Raw genomic sequence first — 17,899 nt, 5'->3', positions numbered from 1 at the left:
TTGATGTTAAAAAATTTTAGAAGCTTATGATCAGATCTAAATGATTAAAAAATTTTGTGAAGAAGTTGTGTTCTAAAGGCTTTACTGGAGAGATACCAAAGTCTGGGAGAAAGTGTCACACCATTGAAAAAATAAAATTACCATTTTGCAAGACAAAGTCAGAATTTTTAATTAATTATAGCTCGGTGCTAATAACAAAAATTAATTTTGGTCATAATTAGTGTTGCTATTCATAACATTTTTGTTCAAAAATATCCATTTTTTTTTTTAAACCAGTATCATTTCTTCTGAAGCATACCTAACATTTATGGTTAAACTGTTTTAAATGTAGGAATTATCACATTACTATAAGAACAATATTTTTTTTTCATATTATGCACTAATTAAACAACCAATTGATATAATGGTCAGCATGCTGACTTCTCATCAGTTGATTCTAGGTTCAATTCGCAATGACAGTTTAGCATTTTTAATCATTAATGTCATTGTTAAAAAAGAAAATGCCATTACTGGATCACTCAGTACCTCTTGCAATAAAGAGTACGATCAATAAATAAGTATTAAGTTGTTGGACATTATTATTTTACTTTATGTACATAATTTATGTTTAAAATTCAAAATATTCTTAGTGTTTGTATTGTTAATTCTGTGCAAGATTTGTGTATTTTTTATTTATGTGTGTCTATGTATCTATTTTCTATTCCCTATGTATGTTGGTATAATGTAGTCTAAAAAACATTTCTTGAATGTTACTCTTAGCTCAGGTTTGTAATAATCTGTTTTTTAATGATTACATCTTTATAGTTAATCAGATAATAAAAGTTCACATTACTTAATATCAAATTTTTGCTTTATTTCTTTGCTTAAACTTACTCAATGGTTGATTTCATATTTAAATATTGCACATGTTTTAAATAATAATGTAATGTTGCCCTCTTCAAAAGGAGATATAAGTTTATATTGTTTACATATACAAATGCTTTATGATACAGAGAAGGTGACCAATTAAACACGCATTTTTTTTTTTTATTAATTTTATCTTGAATGTTTTTCATCAAATTATGAATATTTAATTGAAATGTTTCATCAATTTGATTAAAAAAATGGTTTGATTTTGAGGATAATTAGATTTTTCAACTTAGTTATTTTATAAAAATGTAGTACTCTTAACAATTTAATTGATTTTTTAATTATTTTCACTGAAAAAAAAAAACAGAATTATTTTCAGCTTCAAAATTATTTAAAAAAAGTCATTTTGTTTTTTTTTTAACATAAAAAGTGCATAAAATTTATAAGTCAAATTAACTGTTTTACTAGATAGTTTATCAAAACAAACATTTTGTAATTATGTGTTATTACTTATAGAGATAAACAAATTTTATTGCAAGATGCAAATATAGAAGCTACAGAAAATTATCTGTTTAATTGTTAACCAGAAATTAGTTCTTTAGAAAATTTTTATTTTTTTTTTATTTTTTAGTAATTAATGTGAGTATATATATTTTGTGTTGTTTGTATGTATGTTTAAATAATATTTATGATATTGTTAGTTTTTGATTGTATTATTTGTTTGTTAAGGAATGTAAATGTAAGTTTTATTGTGTTCAACTTTTGTAAATAGTTTTCACTTTACGTGTATAAAATCAAACTTATCTGTGTTCTCTGTTGTGCTTTCTGTTGTCATCGTTTTTGTCATCTGTAATCTTCTCTTATTCTTCTGCTTCATGTGTTCTAACTACTATGCTGATTCTTCTACCACCATCATTACTACTATCGCTACTACTGCTACTACTTTTAAAACTGCTGTTACTACTTCTGCATTTATCGTGTTTAAATCTTAAGTCCCCCTAAACAGTCAAAAGACCTTCCGTCAGCGTTCAATATCAAGTGAACGAGAAGATGATAATACCATGGAAGGACTGGAAGAACCTTTGAAAGCCAAGAAGAGACGAGAATCTAGTCAAGGTAGAATTAATATTTAAATGGACAAAAAATAATGAGATTTATTGAATTCACTTTAGTTATTACAACACAAATTACCCTTCGTAGATGCAAATATTTCGCAACCACATGTTTTGTTTTCTGTTTATTTTTTGTAGTTAAATTGCGTAGTACTTTGATTATGATTCAGCAACTATTACTGACACTGCATATTTTTTTTGCATTATATATTTTCTCAATATCATTACTTCACTGAATTTGCTTTTTAATATTTTACCTTCACCATCACCAGTTATTTATAATGCAAATGTTATTGTATCTGGTTGGTTAATTCACTGAATTCTACACAGTGTATTATAAGGATTACCCTATTTTTAGATTTTATTTCTTGAACTGATTAATTTATAATATTTTGTCATTAGGATACTTAATAGTATCATTAATGAGTGGACATGTAATAATATCCATAATAATGCCATCTAATAATTTTGTTAGTATCATAATGTGTATCTTAATGTATCAAATGGTGAACACACCATGCTTATATCTTAATTATCTATCAAACATTTATCAGTTTTAGCATTCATAACTTTTATTACCTCAAGATTTTACTAAATATCAAGTTAATTTTAAGCAGCATTGACCACTATGATTATTGAACACCATTATTAAAAAGCTACACAATCAAAGGCAACAGCCTACAGAGTTTTTTAAATTTGCTGATTTATGAAAGCCATTTATTAAATATATCTCACAGATGACCATTTCATCCTAAATCCTACTCCCACAGTTAGTTTTTTATTCTTGTATTTTCCAAGAAGCTACAGGAACTACAAAGATCAAGTTGTATGAGATACAATTTACTGAGAAAGTAAAGTAATATATGTTCCTAGATATGCATCATAAAAATTTAAACATTTTTTGATGTTTTATTTAACTACTAGAGCATTAATATAAATACATAAATAAATCTGATTTCTGACTGAATTATTTTATAATCAGTGATCACTTATACAGTTTAGTTACAATTTTGTAATTATCTATTATTATTTCTTAAATATTTTCCTAAATCTTTCTTTAGCAGAAAGTATCATAGTATATTTTTCATCTATTGTTGTAAAAATTTGTGAAATTTTTTCATTCTTTTCTCTTACATATTTCACTCCAGTCATATGATTAGACTATTTTCGATCACATGTAAAACACCAAACCATAAAGTCCAGCCCTGCTATTTCAGATTCCACTAATTTGGAATACTAGCTATTTTAAACTAAATTTACTCTTCTTAATTTGGACTGGAATAAGAAAGAAACTGTTGAGATAAACTACTCAACACATTATAACGCACCAGTAAATATTTCATTCATAATAGACTTAAAAATATATATATATATATATACATATATATATATATACAATCATTATTGTCAGGTTTGGACAGGAGATGAACTACAGTTAACACATCCGTAGCACCCCGAGTTATATTACCATACCAACAGGAATGCTTACACATTTCCTATCTAATTAGACTGATTACAAATAATTTTCATTCTTTAAACATATCTAAACCTTTTCTTTAGAAAATACTAAATAACTATAATAGTTATACCAGTTCAAATTTCAGTTAATATGTTTTAATCCAATTATCAATTTTACAGTTTTTTTTTTCTTAAATCATATTATAACTGAATTCATGTAAGCATGAATTTATTCATGCTTGTGTTAAGTTTTATATATATATATTTTTTTTCATAATTCAGATCTGAAGTTTAATTTCAATGTTACATTGATATAGCTAAAACATATGAAGCAACAGTAGAATGAAAAGTAAAAAGAGGAATTATTACAACCTAGGAGAGCAGTTGTATTACATTTCACTTAGAAATGCTTTGGACTAAGTTGGATTCACTAATTTAGAATTTCAGTAATTTGGAGTGGTTTTCTCACATATTAGTTTGAATCAGCAAGGTTCAACTAAATCTTCAGTTGTTATGGTTAACCAAAAATATTGTTTTTAAATTTAAGTGATCAATTGTATATGAGGCATATATAAAATATTTTGAAATATGCAAAATTTTAATGAGAAAAATACGATTGATTTTTGCATTTTGATATTTTCTAACTATGAATTTATTAACTATAATTTTTACTATTATTTAAACGTTTCTCTTTTAATTGGTACCCAAATTATTGATAAAATGTAACCAGCTCAGTTGTCTACTTGTTTGTTCCACCATATAATAGCACATTCTAGCAGATGATAAAAGAAATGGCACCTATATTGATGATTGGTTAAATTAATTACCCATAGTAGTCTCATCACATGTTTTATCATTTCTACATCACTCTCATCATTTTTTTATATATTGTACTTGTTACATAGAAATTCATTAGGTTGTAAAATTTTATTATTATTTTCCCCTCTAAATAACAGCTATAGCGAAGCTATAACTATATAGAAGGGAAAGTATGGTGATCGTTCATAATTGGGTATATCCGGTTTTCCCAAATTCTTGATGAATTGACCGCTAAGACAAACCGAAAACTGAAAAATGGCATCGAAATTTCCACGACAAATGTGTGTACGTATACACATATGTATATACGTATGTTGACATGTAAATCTCCTTATATTTCCATAACTACTTGGGCAATTTTCACCAAACTTAGCCAATATTTCTATAGTAGGAGCATTGATGCTCTTAAATTTTCAATTCAAATGGTCAGGTGATGGGGATTACAGGGGAGAAAACAAAATTGTCTCCAGATTTTGCATAATTAAGGTTATATATATATTTTTTATAATTTTGTGAATATTAATAAAGTATACATACAACCTTTGTAAAAAAAAAAACATTTTGCTAAATTTCACCCCTACCACTAAAAATGGTTTTCGGTGTTGGCCTACAAATCACCTCATATCTCCAGAACTACTAGACCAATTTTGACCAAACTAGATTACTTCTATATATGGGCATTGATGCTATTAAATTTTCAATTCAAAAGGTCAAGGGAGAAAACAAAATCTTCAGATTTTGATAATTAAGGTTACATTTTTTTTTTATAATTTTGTGTGTTTTGAGAAGATCTGGGGATCTGGAATTTGGTAGCGATTACGAAGGAAAAAAATAATAAAACACATCATTATTCAACTGGTAATCCAAAGGTGTATACATTTTATTAACACCACACAGTTTTACATTCAAACAAACAATATTAATAAATAATTCAAAATTATAATCCAATTTAGATTCATGTAAATCCAGTTTAATCATAAAAAATAATATTAAAGAAAGGCCATTACCAGTCATTGACAAAAAGAGATAGTCCACAAAAAAATAAATATAAAAAAATTGGTTTGTGTGGAACTACGTTTCGCACGAGATTTGAGCGTGACAACGTCTTGCAAAGACCGACAATGTCGCGGGCGCCTCGCGCCCGCGATATTCGTCGACCTTTGATTGTAATGTCACAAAAATAAACTTTGTATCCTTATGAAGTAAACACATGTTTTATGAGAAACTGCCGTTAAGATGAAAATAGATGAAAATACCAATTAATTAAATTCATCCATGATTTGGATGTTTTAAAAAATTACTTGTTTAAACAAACAAATTGAATCGAAGTGATTGTTTAATTAGCTAATGAAACACGTTAATATTCCATTTTTCATTTCATTTAATAATAATAATAATTAATATTAATAATTTTTGCAAGTTTAAATTGAATGATTTGTCAAAAATAATTATGAACAGTTTGTTATAGAAATAAACTTTAATCAAATCAATGTTGTTGATAAAGTGCCAATTTAAAACGATTAAATTGAAATCATAAATCAAATTCATGAAATTGCTGTTTTTGAAAAGCCCGCTAAAACCTGCTTAACATGATACTATATTCCATTGCACGACGGTTAGGCGGTTTGTCATTAAAACTTCTAAATATTTTTAAAACTCGTGTTAAGTAAATCGAAATTCTGGTTAAAAAATATTAATATTCAATTTTTAATTATTATTTATACTTTTTGCAAGTTTAACTTATATAATTTGTTTAAATTTAATCATGAATAATTAATTATAGAAATAAACTCAAATCAAATCAATGACAATAAATTGTTAATTTGAAATGACGAAATTGAAAATATAAATCAAATTTATGAAATTGCTGCTTTTGAAAAGCCCGCCCTAACCTGTTTGATAAAATAGAAGATTTCCGGGGGCAGTTCACGTGTAGGTGTAAGTTGTGTGCTGCCACTGTCTCTCTTCTACTCGGACGCATGGGCCAATCGAGTGGAAGAGAAATAGATGCGGCACAAACCGAACGCTAAGGCCGATCGTGCCTCTCTCTTGCTCGTGCCGCGCTCTCGCTCGGCTCAGGCGGAACGGGACAATGAGTCGTGCTTTTTCGTGCGTTCATCGATTTATAAGACGTTGTCACGTCAAAAAGATTAAGAGTTAATAACACCATAAACAATTTAACATCATTATAGCTGAGAACTATTTCCAATAAACAATATAGAACTATTTGCCACAACTAGAAGGTAAAAACATGTTCTTTGAAAAACCATCCAAGTAACCATGCCAATACAATAAATAAACATTAACAGTGCCAATTCAGCTTTTACATTTTTCTAAAACAAAAACATCAGCTGATACCAGTCACTAAAAACAAAGATTTAATAGGCCTTGACTTTCAATTCAAAAACTAACAATTATAAAAAAACATCTTTTGTGTAAAAATTTTTTGCTAGATTGCACCCCACTCCAAAAAAAGTAATAATTTTGAAACGTTGTAGAAAGCAGTACAGTGGGTTTTTCGTTGCAGTTCAGCATCTCGCTGGATCCACAAATTTGTTTCCCATCAAACTGGGGTCTTAACCCAGCTACCCGCCTTACACACCCTACATTCCACTTAGCGGCCAGACTACTGCTATGTTGTGATGTCACAGTTGAACAGTAGAATTAAATAAATGAATAATATTTCAAGTGGCCACTAGTGCCACCACACCCGCGCAAATGAAATATGGTATGTGCACGTGCTTTAGTTAGAACCATTGAATTAAATAAACAAAAAATATTGTATTTAAATAAAATGATAGTATTTTAAATTAAGTTGTGTGTGTAAGCCGTGCATCAGAAAAAAGTCATGTGACAGGAAAGTCCTACAATTGTGTTGTCACATTTTTTTCAGTGATTATAAATAAGTGGGATTAGATAAATCAGATTGTTGCAGGTATCCCTACAAGAAATTGCACTACTTCTGGTTTTAAATGTTTATTTAGATTTTTAATGATTTTTCAGATTTTCATGGCACCAGCTTTTGCATAGTCTTATTACTTTCTAGATACACAAGTTATTAATACTTTCTCTTTTATCATAATTGTTTTTTATAAAATAGTAAAAAGTATTTTTAATATGGCCTTAACATTAATTTCATCCCTGAATAAAGATATTACTGACAACACTATGATATCAGTTTATGAAGCTGAGGTTAGCAGATTACAATGGCATTTTCTTTAGTACCATATATTTTTTGGCACATTTGATTTGATGTCATTATCTATTTGCTTGAGTTCTGTGCAAACATATTAATCATAAAATGTATGTTCCATCTTATATTAATTATTTGCATCATGTACTCTTGATTTTTTCTTCCTTAAGTTTATACCCTCTTTGCCTTCTTTAATAATAAAATATGGAACCGTAATTACTTTTATATTTTTCACTTTTTTTTTTGGCCATAAGCATTTCTTTTTTTATCTTACGTCTTTACTTTGTCTTCGTTTAACCAATTAATTCCTAACAAGTCTCCTATTACAGTGGAACTACAATATCCTAACATTTAAAATGACAAACTGAACCAAATTTTATAAATGCAACAATTTTAACTTAATTCAAAACTCTTTAAGGCCACCTTTAAAAACTTCTGGACAAAAATGTAGCAAATATTAATAATGTTGATATATATCTTTCCCTTCTACTTCATTCTTATTTTTAATCTTTTATAATTCTCTAAAGTATAGTCCCTCCTAAAATATGTTGTTTTACCTTTTTCAAAACCTTATCAAGAATTTTTTGCATCCGTATAAGCAATCTACATGAGTTTCAGTTACCTGCTAAGTATTCCTACAACTTCTTAGCTCTTTCTTCTTTCCATAATAGATATTTTTCTTTCTTACCTCTGATATTAAAACATTTTAACACCATTTCCACAAAGAGTACTCTTACTCTTAGAGTACTCTTAAGAGTACTCTTTTCTATGTTCTAAATCTAATTTTCTTGCCACTATTTTTTATATATTTTATTGCACATTTTATTTGAAATGTGCAATCCTCCTTTGCTGCTTTGTACTTTCTGTGAATGTTATTTTTGTCACCTTTACTTTTTTATTCTCTTTATCATAATTACAATAGAAATACTAAAATAAATCAGATTTTGATTAGCTCTCAAAACTCCATCTCTTAGCATCACTTAATGGCACATAAAATTTAAAGAGACTTAGCCTCAATAGCTCATCCATTAGAAGTAATGGATAGTGTACAGTAGGTCCCAGATTTGACTACTGGTTTGGATTTGTTATATTTTTATCCACTATGTCACTAACATCTTATTAGATTTCAGTTGCATCCTTGTAAAAACTTTTTCCAAGTCTGAGAATTCTTTCTTCATAGAATAAAAAAATTTAGAAAATTGAACAGAGTTCAGTTGTAATCTCCACTTTCACCCATCAATTATTCACATCCACTTCTAAGTAGAAAAAAAAATGGTGGTCTACCAACATTTAATTTGTTATCTGATGTATTTACCTCATCTTACAGAGGATCTTTCTCATAAAAATGACATGTCCTGACATAAAAACTGGTGTAACTTATTATTAGCACATTAGGAAGTCAAAGTAGCAAGTATCATAAAATGCTCATTTTAAATCATTTACACTATAATAACTATCTCCTGCAACAACATTAATATTATTTTACTATTCACATTCTTGTAAAAGTGGCTTCTTCTGTTCAACCTGTTTATGTTTATTTTATCTAAAATAAGCGTACCTGTATTTTTTATGCTGCATGATCTTAGTAGATTAAAATTCATCACTTTTTAGTTTTGTATTTACTTCATATTCACTGTTTTATTGAAGTGCATTGTCAGCATACATTTTTTATAAGCTTAATGTAAAACCTAATGTGTGAATCCTTAGTAAAAATTTCATCTCCACTCCTCCTTCAAGCCCTCTTTCATGTATATTCTCACTCTCTGCTTGTGTATTTATGTGCATGTGTACAAGTTTTAACTAATGTGTTTTTTAACTTTTCAGTTTTATAGATATACCAGACTTTTGGTTCATACAAAAAACCAATTTAGAAATTAAATACATGAGTATAGATATTTTATTACACTAAATTTTTAATCTTAATTACAAATATAAATTAAAGCCTCATTCAGTTATTAGAGAAGGAACTCACTCAGACATATTAGTTGGTCAAATTAATGCTTATAATTAATTAACTCACATATTTTTGTAATAAGCTAAAAAAAAAACCAGCTCATGATTATCTGTGTATGAGCGTGCAGGCGTTAGAGTACAGACATCTCCATGCACGTTTTAAGTTTAGACCATTTTGAATAGGTCTCATTAATCAGCAGATAAATGATTCTGTACAGCATATTATACAAAATGCAGTATTACACATTTTTTTTAACCTCCAGGACTACCGTTAGGTTTTGCTTCAGAGGATGAGATGAATGACAAGTTTTGAAGTGTGTGAAAATGCCATGCCTGACCGAGATTCAAATTCAGGACCTCCAGATGAAAGGCCGAAATGCTGCCACTCACACCACAGAGGCCGGCGCAGTATTACACTTGGCCAAATAGAAACACACTTATAAATATACACACTCATAATTCTTCTGTGACTGTGATATTGCTAACTTAACTTTTTTTTCTCTAGGGACATTGACTGTTTTGGTCATTAGCATCTTTCCACATCAAAAAAAAAAGTAAAAGAAAATATTTATTTCCCTCCTGGTTAAAAAACATCAGCAACGTAATCAGAACACTAGCCTTGTCAAAACAGATCACCTAATAAAAAGACTAGTAAAAGGTTTAAGGAATCCCGTGAAACACTATATGATAAGGGTGTAAAGGGCCCTTGCCACTTAAAAATACTTAAAACTGACACATTAAAAACACTTCAAAATAAATAAAACACTTAAACATTTCTATCAAAATTTTGTCAGCAACTGTTGAACTCCAGGGTGTCAAAGACCCAGAGATGGATTCTTCTGATCGTCCACAGTAAATCACAGAGGTCTCCTGCTGCTGGCATCAGATGATACCAGCTCTGATGGAGTGATCAGCAATGCATCAGAATTGAGAGTCGATGCATTCCACGCTAGAGCATGTGGAGCGGCTGAAGTGCTTGCCCTCTTGTTTAAAGGCCTCCATGCTTTTGGAGGCTCCATTGATGGTCTTTCAAAATCTTTTTCTTCTAACATCTTTACTTTTGGAATCTCAGAACCCTGTATGGAGATTTTCTCGATCTGAACTTTGATTTGCGTTAAATTTGACTCATTTTCTCTGAGTTTTCACTTCATTTGGCTTCCCTTTAGAACTGGTCGAAGACCCAATCCTTTGTGGAGAAGAAATCTTTGTTTCAGTAATATCCACTACCTTCTGCAGTGAAAACACAAGTCGAAGCACAAGACATTGACAGAGCAAACTCACAGCAGCCCACCTTCAACCTAGCTCCATAATTGAGAAGAGGGATAAATACTTCCTGTCCGCACTCCACCCAGCATCAGCAAAAACAGATAATGGTCATGCCTCCTGCCCCCACTAAAAGAAAAAACCAGCAAAATTATTATTATTCGCTTCTTTATATTGTCAGCTTTTTGACTTTTGTTTTGGTGGTTTAACTGTACTTAGGCCATTCTTCATCTAGCAGTCTGTGTGTCCTACCTTGAAGCTATGCTGGGTAGCTCAATGCTATCTCAGCCAGTCTGAGGCTCACCAGCGTGCTGTGGTAATTGCCAGTAGAAGTAGCCTTCTAGTTTTTCCTGCAGTAAAGCTAAAAGGACCATGTTTCTTAAATGGTTGAGCTGTAATGATGAGTGATATTTGTCCTAATGTTGACTGGGATTCACTCATTATCTACCCTAATACACTGTCTTATGCTAGGAAAAAGGCAACTTGTATAGTTGATTTAATTAATGATTTAAATCTTACCAATTTAATAAATGTTTACCATGAGATGGAAAATCTATTCCGATTTAACCTTTCCAACATTAAAATATCTGTTGGTGTTGATAAATGATTAGTGGCCAGAGATGTCCCCCTCATGATCCCCTTGTTGTTAGTATTATATTTTATGAAGCTACAGTATACTCTGAGAAAGATATTACTTTAAAAAAGGTGTTTTCTTGGTTTGTATCTAACTTTAAAAGAAATCGAATGGTATTTGGTTTAGTCTATCAGTGATGGAGTGACTGCTTTCACTGAAGTCTTGCTACAAGCCATGCAGACTTACATTCCTAAAAGACGAATTCATACTGGAAAGTCTCCACTGTGGTTTTTTTTACAGAACTTATAAAATTACTTAAGATACAAAAAGTTCCTCATAGATTTAATAGATCTAATTCTAAGGATGATTATGCAATTTTTCAATGCTAAAACAAAGTGAAGTTTCTGCTTCAGGAGATATTCAGAAGAGAGCAGATATGATTGAAGAATAATATCAACAGCCTACTTAATTGTGAACTCTTTCGTAAAAGAAGTAAAATGCTTGCACCCCATTCAGGCCAGTAAAGGAATGTTAACTGATGCCAAAGAGATATGTGAAGCATTTGGAGAATACTTTCAATCTGTTATCAGCCTGTGTTATAAGAATTTGAATCTGATCTGTCTGCTTAGAGAGGTTATCCTCATGGCACAATAGGCACCTTAGCTGCTTGTTTTGCGTTTGTCCAGACTCTGAATAACATAAAAGTCCTTGGACAGTTCCATAGGTACATAAGAAACCACTATCCCAATGAGTTCAATAAAGAAACATTTTTACCAGCCATTAGAAAGTACAAGGGTCATGGGTTCTCAATCTTGTGCCCGCGGCAGCACATGCGCCTACGTCAAATTGTTGAAACAATGAAAAAAAATAAAAAGTTACTTTAATTTTTAAAATCACGCTAGTAAGAAATTCTCAAAACTGGCTACACACACCGCCTATTATAATCATGCCTCCACCTACGTTCTTTGTTGTATTAGTTGTCACCACGTGCTGTTGTAATCTCATACTGTTGTCATAACATGCTATCGATATTTTTTTTGTTTTTTTTTTTTGAAGATGTACCTCTGTTCGCGATTAGAGGAAAAAGTGAGAGTGAAATTTTAGCATGCGCGCGCACATCGTCTCACGAAAGATATAAATATAATGAAACAAGCTGTTAAACAATGTTCAGTTTGTGTATATATATTAGCTAAGTTCTCTCGTAAGAGGCCGAAGTGATTAATATTTTATATTGTTAATACTGTTGTTCATATAACATTATTTATTTACTCTTTAATAACAATTATTCTATACATAAATATCGAGTGTTTCAGGATTTGAGGTTAACTCTCTGAAATTATTATTTGTTAGTAAAATAATAATTATTAATTTAATAATAATAAAAATGTATAATTACTACATATTCTGAAAATAGCACACAAAAAATAAGAATCTAATGAAGGATTTTTGAGTTTAATTTCCAGTATAAATAAATAATGATATTTTTTAACAAAACTTAAATTATTAATATAAAAAAAATTAAAAATATACACATAAAGATTACTAAAATGTCTACAACTAAAAATTTTTAATTAATTTAATATTCATTCATCTTTATTATTTGATTTATTTATTTAAAAATGTAATACATTATCATACGTTTGATACTTGCACGGTCGTTTATTATTATTTTTTTGTTACCTAATTTTTGTTTTTAATTTCTCAGTTATTAATGCTGTTTTTATTTTAGTCTTTCGAGATGGCTAAAACTAATAGTGAAACGTTTTAGTCAAACATGCGTACATAAGTACACGCACCCGTTCACTCATTTCATTCCAAAATGAGTAATACAGGTAAAAAACACGAATCTATAATTTTAACAAAAAATTCGGGAAGAAGACTACTTTGATATCGAAAACAATGAAGAAATGTATTTGCTTAATATTCAACAGTGTTGTGTCAGTAGCAAAAAAATATAACGTCGAACGTCATTACAAATTCAATTTCAGTTCTTTTGAGGTTAATTAACCGCCTAAATCCGAGCTAAGGAAATAAAATTTAATGTATTAAAATCGGGGTTATCTACCCGGCAAACATGATTTTACCAGCCATATAAATAAAAATACCACTATTACTTCAAAATTTCTCTTACTAATTAAGAAAGCATTTCTCGTCGGATCCGATTCGTTATTTGAAGGATTTTCTGATAAGAGAAAAATTATTTCAGCAATACAAGATGTACCGTTATCAAACGATACAACTACAAGAAGAATGCAAGCAGTTTCAACAGATTTACAAAGTGAATTGAAAAATGACTTGTAAGAATGTAAATATTTCTCATTACAATTAGACGAATCAATAGATATATCAGATACAGCATAATCGGCAGTAATGAGAAGGATGGTATTCAGTGATTTTAGTGTGAAAGGACTATTTTTAAAGTTTCTATCGATACAAGAGTGAACAAGGGAAGATATTCATAAATTCTTTAAAAATTACTCAACAGAAATTAATACGCCTTTGCACGGTTATCACCAATTATTACTGATGGTGTATCAGCAACAGTGGGCCGCAATAATGGATTTATTTCCCATCGCAAGAAAGATGAATCCTTTCCGAACGTTTTTTTTTTTTTTTTTTTTTTTTTTTTTTTTGTTTGTGGGCGAAAAACGCCTGGGTGTTATCATCGCCCTGAATTTTATTAATAAAAGGATAAAATAACTCCAAAATAATAAAGTTTATAAGGTCTAAATGTAATATTAATCATATAATAAAAATGTATTAAAACAAGCCAAGAAGGCAAAATAAAACTCAAAACTAATACCACAGACGAAGTTAATAAATTATAAAAGTTAAAATAATCGAATAAAGAAACTATATAAAACTTACCTAATTCCGATGGGTTGTGCAAAAGTCCCCTCCCCGGATAGTAAAATTAAATACATAGAACCAAAAAAATCAAAATTGAAAGTAAAGGTTAAAATTATTAAAAAACTCTTCTAACAGAAAAACATATATTAAACTCTTTGCAGTAACCTGGTACTATGCAAAAAGAGAAACATCCGGTCCAAAATTCCGTTATTATTACACAAGATATCACAGATGTTTCTAGGTATATTAAACTGACGACGCAACGCCGCATAGCATATGCAGTCCACGAGAATGTGGTGCACAGTCATGCGGCAGTTGCATTGTGTGCAGAGGGGTGGGGCTACTCCTGACATTAGGTATTCGTGTGTAATCCTCGTATGTCCTAACTGTAACCGGCAGAGGACCACTTCCTCACAACGAGATTTTCTGCAAGAGGAGCCCCATGGCAACACTGAATCCTTAATCCGTCGGAGTTTATTAACGACGGTAGTCGCCCAGTCACTTTGCCACCTTGCTCTCAGTGACTGTTTTATACGATTGATAAAATCAGAGATAGTAACTCGGGTGGTGAAAGGAGGTTGAATACACGCTTCTTTGGCAGCAGAATCTGCTCTTTCGTTACCTAGAATCCCTACGTGGCTAGGAATCCAGCAAAAACTTACCTCTCTGTTGCGTTTATCTAACTCAGCGGTTTTATCATAAATGTCAATGACGACAGGATGTTTGAAATAAAAGTTTTCTAACGCCTGGAGAGCACTGTACGAGTCACTGCAAATAAGAATGCTCCTAATATTTAGGGCTAACGATATTTAGAGCCCTATTCATAGCGAGTAGTTCTGCGGTGAACACACTCGTAATACCGGGTAGGCCAAACATATGTCTTTTCATTGATATCAAAAGAACAACCAACGTTACCGTCATGTTTCGACCCATCAGTGTATATTACCGCGTCTGGGTTCGACTTGGTGAGAATAAACTGAAACATCTGCCGGAAAACAGTAGGTGGTGTTGATCGTTTATCGTATGTTGTAAGGTCAAATGTAAAATTTACAAGATTTATTCTCCACGGAGGATTCTAGCACGGGCGTGATGGAAAGAACGAGGGAGTATCAACATTTATACGCTGCAGCAGACGTCGTGTACGGACACCCACAGGCGCAGTACAACGTGGACGGTCCTCATACTTCCTTAAATTAGGATTCTTAAGAACTGGGTCAAAAGCTGGGTGATTTGGCCCTCCTTTGAGACGGGCAAAATAAGACAACAAAAGCTGGTCTCGTCTATCCCAAAGTGATGGCTCGCCACTGTCTACAAGTAACCTTCGATAGGGCTCGAGGTAACCGCACCTGTGGTAAGCCGAAGAAAAGCATGATGTACACCGTCCAGCATTTTAAGCACGGTTTGACGAGCTGAAGAATAGGCGACACAACCATAATCCAAACGGGAACGAACAAGGGAATAGTAAAAACGTAACATACATGACCGATCGGTTCCCCAATTGGTGTTACTAAGGACCCGCATCATATCTAAAAGTTTGGAACATTTTGTCCTCAATTCCTTTATATGTTTGATCCAGGTAAGACGGCTATCAAAAAGCAAACCTAGAAACTTGACGTAAGGAGAGACAGCAATAAGCTCTCTGTTCAGGAAAACCCGCGGATTATTAGGGTTCCATAGCCGAGAAAAGAACACATTTCGTTTTGTCGGGTGAAAATGTGAATCCAGTAGTTCTTGACCAAGCCTCAAAGCGAAATATAGTGTTCTGTATCAGTCGCTCCGCAATGGGTGTAGAGCGGCTCGCAACGTAAATAACAAAATCATCAACGAAAGAGAACAAGCGACAGGAGCCTGTACACAATTGGTAGTGCTGTTTATGGCCACAGAAAACAAGGTGGCACTTAATACACTTCCTAGAGGTACTCCATTTAACGAGACGACACTGTCTGAAAGTGAATCATCCACACGAACACGAAACGTTCGGTGATTTAAGAATCCCCGGATAAAAGCAAGCATATTGCCCTTGATTCCCCACCTCCTAAGGGTATTAAGAATGCCATGTCGCCAGGCTGTGTCGTACGTCTTTTTTATATCAAAGAAGATAGCAATGAGGTGTTGGCGGTTCAGGAAGGCGTTTTGTATGGCTGTCTCCTTTGACACCAAATGGTCAATGAAAGATCTCCCTTGTCAGAATCCACACTGTTCCGAAGAAAGAAAGCCATGTTTCTCCAAGTACCATTCAAGCCTGAGGTTTACCATTCTCTCCATTATTTTACACAACACGCTTGTTAAAGAAATAGCGTGGTAGCTTGAGGGATCAGTTTTGTCTTTACCAGGCTTTAGTACTGGTATAATAGATGCTTCTGACCAGCCGGGTGGAAAGACTTGTTCGGAGAATAAACCATTATAAATACTTAAAAGATGCTGTAGTGCTGATTTAGGAAGGTGTGAAAGCATACAAAGGCAAATGTTGTCTGGTCCAGGGGAAGTGTCACGTGAGTTCTTAAGTGTGTGCAACAATTCTTTAAGTAAGAATGGAGTGTTCAATTCACCAACCGAAACACCAATATTTCCATCTGTGTTTTGTACCTCTGAAAGTCGTTACTATATGATGAAGTGAGAGACACCGAGCGGAAACATTTTGCTAAAGTATTTGCTACAGCCGAAGATGATGTAAGGAGTTCTCCTTCATCGATTAGACCGAGAATAGATTGCCTTGGCGACCTGAAAATTGCATGGATTTTTTCCACACAGTAGACGTGGGAGTAGTATGTGAGATGGTGTTCACATATTTCGTCCATGAATTTCTCTTAGCGTTGAAGAAGACCCGACGGCATACTGCTCTAGCCCTGCGGTACAAATTTAGATGTTCAGTTGCAGGTCTATTATTGAATTTGCGTATTGCCCGCCGTCGATTCTTAATAGCACATTTGCAATCATCATTCCACCATGGAATGGAAGGATGTTTAGGATTACCCGAAGTTTGTGGAATATATCTGCTGGTTTCAAGTATCATGGATGTAAAAGAGGAACATTGCTCAAGGTGTTTGCACCATCGTCATACTGTGATTGGAAGGCTTTATGATATTCATTCCAATTCGCCCTTTCAACAATCCACCTTCGTGGCCTTCTCTTAACCTCGTGGTCCACAACGAAACCAATAATAATTGGTTTGTGGTCACTGCCGTGAAAGTCATCACAAATAGACCAATCAACATGCGGGAGTAAATTCAGTGAGCATACGGAGAGATCGATGAGAGATCATAGTACCAGATGATAAAGACATGAATGTGTGAGATCCATTATTCAGCAAACAAAGGTCTTGTCTCACACTGTGTACTATATTTCCTCGAGTGGAGCAGAAAGTCGAGCCCCAAGAATCATGGTGGGCATAGAATTCTCCTACTATTAACGATGGAGATGGTATTTGTGTGAAGAGGTTTGAGATATCCAGAGCACTGAACTCAGTGTTCGGTGAGAGATACAGATTGCAGATATGTAACTTGAAGGGGACAGAGATCTTCACTGCAACAGCAGGAATGAGAGTGGTCAGTTGAATCCTTGTATCCAATACTTCATCCTTCATGAAAATAGCCACTCCACTACTCTCTCTACCGCCTACTACACAGTCGTATCTCCCACAGAAGTATCCTCTGAGTGCTATTGGGTCATGTTGTAGAAGATGAGTTTCCTGGAAACACATGTTAATCGGATCATGTACATGCACCAGTACTCCAATATCTTCAATGCGGGACCGTACACCTTAACATTCCACTAATAATGTTCATAAAAAAAAATAAATAAATAAAAATATAATAATTAAAATATACT

The 17,899-nt window shown here is 32.3% G+C and overlaps 1 protein-coding gene across 3 annotated transcripts in view; it reads left to right on the top strand.

The window, feature by feature from the left end:
• The window catches only part of unc-13, a 915,368-nt gene that overhangs the window by 880,377 nt on the left and 17,092 nt on the right, over positions 1 to 17,899 (top strand). For 2 of the 3 annotated variants that reach the window (XM_075371044.1, XM_075371027.1), the window contains one exon: positions 1,843 to 1,965. The exons of the other annotated variant lie outside the window; for it this stretch is intronic. In XM_075371044.1, coding sequence (XP_075227159.1) covers positions 1,843 to 1,965 — 123 coding nt within the window. The remainder of the gene's footprint in view (positions 1 to 1,842; positions 1,966 to 17,899) is intronic. 3 annotated transcript variants of the gene reach the window in all.

The sequence above is a fragment of the Lycorma delicatula genome, chromosome 1 (assembly GCF_047948215.1).
Source record: "Lycorma delicatula isolate Av1 chromosome 1, ASM4794821v1, whole genome shotgun sequence".
NCBI lineage: Eukaryota > Metazoa > Arthropoda > Insecta > Hemiptera > Fulgoridae > Lycorma > Lycorma delicatula.
This window is presented reverse-complemented; position numbering and strand designations above follow the sequence as displayed.